This window comes from Sinocyclocheilus anshuiensis, unplaced genomic scaffold (genome assembly GCF_001515605.1).
Source record: "Sinocyclocheilus anshuiensis isolate Anshui unplaced genomic scaffold, SAMN03320099.WGS_v1.1 scaffold1114, whole genome shotgun sequence".
In the NCBI taxonomy this organism is placed as follows: Eukaryota; Metazoa; Chordata; class Actinopteri; order Cypriniformes; family Cyprinidae; genus Sinocyclocheilus; species Sinocyclocheilus anshuiensis.
Window position 1 is genome coordinate 2,060,354 of NW_015540838.1, and position 8,376 is coordinate 2,068,729.

The following is an 8,376-nucleotide window of genomic DNA, read 5'->3' on the forward strand; positions in this document are numbered from 1 at the left end:
TTATGTTTATGCGGCGCGATGCAACGCAACGCATAAAAAGACAGTACAAGTCATTATAATCCGCAATTATGTCCCCACTGGATGCAACAAATGCTTCGTTTATAATAGGTTTTATTGTTTTTGTCTCGTCGCGAAGGGACACGGCATCACAGTATGGTAGGGGCGTAACATTTCCGTCACACGCTTGAGGTATTTGGCCAATCACAACGCACTGAATAGCTGGCCAATCACAGGACACCTCGCTTTTCAGAACGATGATCTTTGTAAAAATCAACACGTTTCAGAAAGGCGGGGCATAGAGGAGAAACAATAATGTACAGTATGTGGAAAATAATGTGTTTTTTTAACCTTAAACCACATAAACACATTTCATTACACCAAATACACAAAATAATATTCTTTATAGCAACATCATATGACCCATTTAAAGCATCACAATGAAGCTGTAATTAGGAGCAGCAACTTCATTTCTATTCTATTATGCCTTTTTATTGTTGAAGAAACAAGAAAAGAAGTCAAAGTGACATTGAATTTAAAGGCTACAAAGATTTTATTGTGACTGAAAGACAAACTTCCATTACAAATAAATCCCAAATCAGTGTTGTTAAAACAATAAATAAAGTAAAAAATAAATAGACTATTAAATAATGTACAAAACCCAATCAAACTGGTTTTTGTTTGGAAATATGTATGTTTGTACTGAGCTTTTCAAATGTCAATGTTTAGAAAAAGGTCAGAACCAAGATAGGTGATCAAAAATGACAAATTTCCCTTTCCAAAAAAGTTCTGCAATCATTACAGTTTGCCAGTATCAACGTCCCACTTAGAAAAGATATGAAACACAATATCAACTTCAAACAAACACTAAATGTGTCATTTCTAAGTATGGAAGAACCCATCTGCTTTCAACATCTAGTAATAATCAGAATAAAGTGAAATTAACAAGGAACTGCAATATCATCCGTTAAGAGTTAAGGACATCAGGTAGTTGGTTCTCTCCTCTGTTAATACAAAAAAAAAAAGAGTTTAACATTGAGAAAGACTTTTTCCATTCAAGGGGTTTATCTACCCCCCATTTGAAATCATACTGAGGTCCTATAAGCAAGGAATGTATTTCTTTTTGTATTTATTTATATAAGGAAAGCATTTCATCCCAGCATATCTTGAATCAGTTAATCATAAACCAGATCTTCCAAAGAGAATCTCTGCAATTCACAACTCCAGGCAACTTTAATCTGCTGATACAGAATGAATAACAGACTTTGGTATCCACATATCCTGGTCCACATAACTATCTGTTTGATCATTTTCTTAGTTTGCTAGGACTGTCACTTGCATTTGTTTGCAGAACACCGCCAGATCGCATTTTCCCATTTGATTTAGTCCGACAATCTGTTCCAGAAAGTTTTTTCTTCTTAACCCATTTCCATTTTGTCATTTTGCTCGCTCTTTGTTCCTTTCGATCCTTAATGTCATCATTGCTGTAACCTTTTATAACGATAAGGAACGAGACAGCTGCTGAGATTTCTGATTTAAGTGCTATTTCATGGCGGTGCCTCCGCTCTTCTTGTTTGCAGAGAAAACACAGGATTTAAGGAACGCCTTGCTGCTCTGTTTCATCTAAACCAGAGACTTTAAACTTGATGGTCCAAAGCATATAGCGCTGAGAGTGCAATTGTAAAGAAATGTCATCGTGCGAGACATGAAATCATGGCCAACTCAAGCATGATAGAAACCAGAGAGCATTACAATCACCTTGATCTCAGCAGAAAGTCGCTAAGTCTTACGTTAAACCCATAACCGTCAGTTTGAGTCCACATTTCTGGTAGAGAAAGGCTTGTGGGTCTGTTTTTCTCTCTTATTGCTGAAACGTTCAGTCAAGTACAGAGCAATACATTGCCAGTTCCCCTACAACACCACTGGAGGAGCAACGCATAAGATCTGAGCGTAAAGTGAGTGCTAACTAGCATTGTTCGCTCTCCAGCAAAAATTAAGCATGCATATGAAACTAAACAAAAAAATAAAAAAATGAAACTAAAGAAATTACTATATCTTCTCTAAAAAATAAACATATGCATATGGTAAAAATATATCTAATATACAAGTTTTGATGCATACATCAATAGCTTTTTGATTGTTTTACACTTCCTCCATTTTTTGATAAGTACATCAAATGCTACACTTGTCGTCTCCACAGCGGTGAGAGTCCATCTTGCTAGACTGGAGGGTTATGGCCAGGTCAAGGGCTGTCCCTGCAGTCCAATCCCAAGGCAGCTGAGAGTTTATTCAGTCCACAGCCAAAGGGTTTGGTCCCTTCGGTGCATTTTAAAGACAGTTCACACTGCAAACACACTCAGGGTGCTCGTCTGGTCCTTAAGCCCCAAGATGCTGTAGGCAATCCTCTTCAGATGGCCCGGCAGACGGACGCCAATGTTACGGATATCCCTGGGAAACAGAAAAGAAAGAGCGTGTGAGAACGGGAGGGCAGGGCTATTAAGGTTTTGACATTTTTATTTTGTTTATATTTGTATTTTCAGTTTATTTTGTTGTCAGTTCATACAGTTTTTACTTAATTACGTTAATACACTAAATTTCATAATACAGCATGTCTCCAAAACTAAATCTAAATTTAATTTATGTCCATTTTGATTTTATTTTAGTTTATTTTAGATTGGGAGTCATAAAATGTATTTTAGCTTATTTTCAGTTTTGCCAAGTTGTTTTCCTTACTTTCGTTTATTTATTTAAAAAATGTTTATTCTTTAGTTTCTGTTTTAGTTTAGTCTTAGTTTTTATTAAGTTTTAGCAACATTTTATAACATCCCATGCAAATGCTTTTTATAGTTTTATAATTAGAGTTAGTTTTATAATACACCATTTATAAAAAACTAAAATAAAAATTAAGTTATGTCCATTTTCGTTTTATTTTAATATATGTTCAGTTTCAGTTTTGCCGAGTCATGTTAAATTTTTAAGTTAAAGTTAAATTTTAGTTTTATTTTCATTTTCAGTTTATTTATTTTTATTTTTTTGTTAGTTTTTACAGTTTTTGTTAATTTTGGTTTTAGCTAAAGTTAATACACTCAATTTTATAATACAGTATGTATCTAAAACTAAAGTAAAATAAAAATTGGCATTAATTATTTGTAGATTTTTTTGGTTTTGGAGTCATAAAATGTATTTTAGTTTAGTTAAAGTTTTGCCAATACATTATTTATTTTTATTCTTTAGTTTCTGTTTTAGTTTTTATTATTTTGCAGTTTTATTGTAGTTTTCATTTTTATTTTACTTTTAGCAAAGACACCATGCAAATGCAAAAAGTTTTTTTTTTTTTTAAATATACCATGAATCTTAAACTAAAACTCAAAAAAAATTTTTGTCCATTTTCACTTCATTTTAATTAGTCTTTGGAGTCATAAGTCATATTTTAGTTTAGTTTCCCCAGTTAAGTTTTTGTTTTCCTTTTAATTAATTAATTTTATTTTATTTTTAATTTTTTCATCAAAGATAATAACACAGTGGGAGATTGCTTAAAAATTATACATAATCATGTCTTTCAAAAAGTAATTTTGAGGAGGCGTTTGAAAGATAGCATGTTATCAGAGTCCTAATTACATTTTAAATTAGTGCCTTGATGATTTAACAAGGATTCCCTTCACCCGCCATGAATCAGAGCTGGCCGGCACAAGCAGCGGAGGACTTGAAAATAGTTTCTGGCTTTAAAGAGTGCTACCAGATGACACCAGATGGAACAGTCGGCCATAAAATAAAAGACAAACACATCAAAGGCATTTCTGGTCCGCCACACAAAGTTCAGCAAGCTTCTAGGCTAAAAACACCCACGGGAGCAGAGCCAGAAGTATTGGAGCTACACTGTTACTACACTCCCAACCCCTTCATCAGTCAGACTGCCTCCTCCGTGAGGTCCAGCACTGTCGTCTTTACCTCCACATGTACATCAGCTCTCTCTCCTTCATCACCCCTACACCCTTTCATCTCATGTCCTGGCTTTTAAGTCCAATCGTGTTGATGTGAGGGGGAGCAGCCGCATAGCCTCATGGCCCCAGCAGGCAGAAACAGTGGTTCCTGGCTACAGTGAAAGCACAGGCCTCGACTAGCGCTGTTGGGAATGGGAGGGAAGAGAGAGTCTACCGAAACAGTGGGAGGAAGGGAGGGATGGCAGAAGAGGGGAGGGGGAACAGCATGCCACAATTCACCACATCCAGGCCACTAAAAACCACGTCTATTCTTTCTCTGCTTCCACAGTGTTTTACGTTCAAACCTGAATCAACGAGTAGCATTTTAAGGTGAGAAGACGCTGAAAGGTTTTTACGTTTTTATGTAAAATGTTATCACTTGACTCGATTAAAAGTCTTAAGAAGGTTAAATCATTATTACAGTTGATGTGGTTTCCGGGCTCGCCAGATACAGTAAATCAAAAATGGTCTGCGGTTGTGCGAGAATATCCTTGCAACCAAAGCATAAATTTAAGCCACATTCAATTACTGGATCCCTAAAACAAATACATGGAAAATATTTATATGTTCTAGGAATTATTAAAAGTTAAAAGATACCATCTTATTTAAATATGATTTTGTCCTGACCAATCAGCCTCAGTGTAGGTTGTATGCCACAGGAAAGGAAGCTCTCTAAACACTCTCAAATTATGTTCATCTGGGGCCATTTTATTCAAAGGACTATTTTAAATAATGTCAGAATACTAATTTTGTATTATGTCAGAGGGAAAATAGATGATGATAATAATAATAATACACATAAATATAAACAAAATTACATATTTGAATAGTGAGATAATAATAATAATTATTATTATTAATATTAAACATTACATGTTAACTATTTAATAACAATAATTTTCATTATGAATATTAATTATTAATTTTTGTTCTTGTTCTAATATGTTATAGTTATTAAATAATAATAATAAAGATACAAAATTTATAATTTTATTCATTCATTTACTTATTTTTTTCTATAATAATAACTATTCTTTGATCAGTACATGGTGGAGACAAGTCTTCAGAACAGCTAATTCATTTATAAATGAAATTAATAAAATGTTTAACAAAAGTAAGGTCATTTGCAGTCTTTGTATGCCAGAAACACCATTTATGGGCAAATAGTCATGATAACAGAACAAGTAAAAAACTTTTTATGACTCCAGTCTCTATATATTTAGAGACTACATTTGAACGAATTAGTTTAAAAATATATATACTTTTAATCTACTGAAAACCCTAGATTTTAGCTGGTTCCAGTAAAATGAAAGTCAAACATTCCATTTATCTGGACATCAGGATATGACACACCAAGTAAAGCAGAAATCAGTTCTGCAGAAATGCACTTTGGACAGTTGGTGTGATTTCATCTGATTGTTCACAACCACGCTTCCCTTGTATAGCGTGCTAAAGGTCCAGAATGAGGGGAACTTAGCGTTACTCACTCGCTCTTCATCTGCAGCACCTGCTCCATGCTGACGATTCCAGCTATGCTGAAGTTTTCGCTGTACTGGCTCATCTTGATGGACTCCAGCCACTCGGCCACAGACCTGAAGGGAGAGCCATCTGAGCCACTGGTGCTGGGAAGCCGAATGGAAACTCTGACAAAGACAGAACACAAATACATTCAACAAACCACACAGTGAGACCTTTTTTGTAATTATTGGGTGGGAAAGAGACACACTGCGAGCGGAAAACCTGTCTGTTCGGTTTGAGAATTCTGATAAAGATACGTAACTCTCGGATTTTTCCCTCTTGCACGCATACAATGTGAAAAACATCAGAAGATGCCAAATCATTCAGTGGCACCACTGGTACGAGGTGCATGTCTTAACTTTACCAAGGAATGACTTTGTTTGAACTACCACTTGACTTTCTTGCGCAAAATTGTGTAACAGACAGTACATGCCTCGACTTCTCTCTGCCGTTCACGTCTTGTGAAGCTTCAGACGAGCCTTTTAAGAATTCAAAGCATGTGTTGAGCTCTTACCGAGGGTCAAAATCTGCAATGGCCTTCAGAGAATCTGGGCTCTTGAGGAGTTTGTCTATTATGCTGACAATGTCACCAAAGCGAGGCCGTTTGGAGCGATCTTGCAGCCAGCACTGTAACATCAGCTGATAGACGGCAGAGGGGCAGTCCATTGGAGCAGGAAGGCGGAAAGCCTCATTAATGGCCTTCATTACCTAGAGAGACAAAAGTAGTCGGATAAGACATTCTGCTCAAAGAAAGATCCTTTGGGACAAACAGCAGAGTTATTGTTCATAGCTGATGTGGTATGGCCAGTCCGTACCTCATGGTTACTCATGTCCCAATAGGGCCTCTCTCCAAAGGCCATGACCTCCCACATGACAATGCCAAAACTCCACACATCACTTGCTGATGTGAATTTCCTGTAAGCTATGGCCTCCGGAGCAGTCCAGCGAATAGGAATTTTACCTCCCTGTTGGAAAAAAAACATATAAACAAGTGTCAGGCAATTTCGGAAAATCCTGAAATAATAACCAGGTTGTAGTAATGGTAAAACAAAGACATCTGGAGTTAAGAGCAGCTTCTTAACCACACATTTATTTGCTATGCGAACTTACGCTGGTGGTGTAGGTTCCTTCAGGGTCATCTTCCAAAACACGTGACAAACCAAAGTCAGACACCTTGCACTCCAGGTTGCTGTTGACCAAGATGTTTCTGGCAGCCAGATCCCGGTGTACATAGCTCATGTCTGAGAGATATTTCATTCCAGCCGCAATGCCACGGAGCATACCAACCAACTGGAAGGATGATATCTCGCCATCATGGTCCTGTGAAGAAGTAAGAGTTTCTAGTTTTTCTTGTGAAAGGAAAACCACACAAGGGAATTCTTGAGTAAATTATTTGCTATGTTAAATCACTATGCAAGTATGTCAGTATTATCTGTCATCATTTTTCTACCTCAGCGATGAATTTGACAAACTTACCTTCAGGTATTTGTCAAGAGCTCCATTTTCCATGTGCTCAGTAACAATCATGGCATGCTTGACTGAAAAGAAACAGACAAAGACAAAGCGGCTTTACAAAATGAAAAGTAAAAAAGTTCTCATTAAATATTTTCAAAGGATAAAACTCAAGTAACAACAAAAACGTTTATTAATATTTAATACAATACCGTTATTTTTATGTTTAGTTAAATAACGATATACACACATTTACACACATATAGCATGTTTTTATTTAAAGAAATATTTTATTTATTACTATAAATAAATTATTACTATAAATTTAATACAAATATTTTTATATTTCCCGTAAGTGTGGGCGCGGCCATTTGTAAATTTAAAGTGTCTGGCTTCCAGTGTCATCCGCTTCCAGCTATTTTTAGCTGTATAAAACAGCTCGTTTTGCTGCTTGATATTGAAAACTGGTGTGTCTTACCATATTATTTTAATGTATTATCTTAATTATGAACACACTGGTTTGTAGTGCAAACAGTTTTACCATTCACTGAACTTTGTTATTCTTCTTGTTATTTCTCTACAGCAGCTAATGAACTGGAAGTCTCACACATTCACAAAAAACGGCTTACATCTGTGTTAAAAAAAAATAAGGTGGATTTTTAGTTTATTGAATTAAATTAAGTGTGTAATAATAATAAGACGTATAATAAAAAGTGTGTGTGTATAATGTATGCACTCTTATATATACTATAAAACAAAATTAATATTTTATTCCTTAGTTTCTCGAATTAAATAAAAATATATATAGTATGTCTTTATTTAAAGAAATATATATTTATTACTATAAATGTAATATTTTTATATTATAAAAATATATTATTTATACTATCAAATAAAAAAATCTTTTATTTGTAGTTTCTTGAATTAAATAAAAGTTGTATAAAAATAATAAAAACTTCATTATCTACTTGACTATATAATCACAAATCAAATTATTTATTATCTAATACATAATTACATATTTTTCTTTAGGAGAATTGCACATTTATTATAAAACTAGGTGTAGACTACAATTGATAGGGCACTCACATTTGGTGACCACCCCCTCCAGTCGGATGATGTTCTGATGTGAGAACTGTCCCATGATGCTGGCCTCACTAAGGAAGTCCTGCCTCTGTTTCTCTGTGTATCCTGGCTTCAGTGTCTTTATTGCTACCGCTGTTTCCTTCCGACCGTGAAGTTTCAGAATTCCTCGATACACCTCTCCAAACTCACCTACAGCACAGCAACACAAACCACCAAAGGGAGAGGCATACAGGCATCAGATCAGATAAGCAATATACCAAATGACAATGCTTTAATCATGCCTCATGACATATAGGGGTTTTTTAAAAACACGAAGGAGGCGCTTTGAAATGATAAGGGGGGG

General features: G+C 35.3%; 1 protein-coding gene across 1 annotated transcript in view; it reads right to left on the minus strand.

Annotated features, from left to right (window-relative positions):
- Positions 1-531: 531 nt before the first annotated feature.
- Positions 532-8,376, minus strand: part of LOC107687430 (ephrin type-A receptor 2-like) — a 23,419-nt gene continuing 15,574 nt past the window's right edge. Inside the window, exons 11-17 of the mRNA XM_016484776.1 lie at positions 8,037-8,222; positions 6,972-7,033; positions 6,606-6,815; positions 6,311-6,460; positions 6,010-6,203; positions 5,465-5,620; positions 532-2,445 (exon numbers count right to left, since the gene is read on the minus strand). Coding sequence (XP_016340262.1) covers positions 2,337-2,445; positions 5,465-5,620; positions 6,010-6,203; positions 6,311-6,460; positions 6,606-6,815; positions 6,972-7,033; positions 8,037-8,222 — 1,067 coding nt within the window. The 3' untranslated portion in view covers positions 532-2,336. The remainder of the gene's footprint in view (positions 2,446-5,464; positions 5,621-6,009; positions 6,204-6,310; positions 6,461-6,605; positions 6,816-6,971; positions 7,034-8,036; positions 8,223-8,376) is intronic.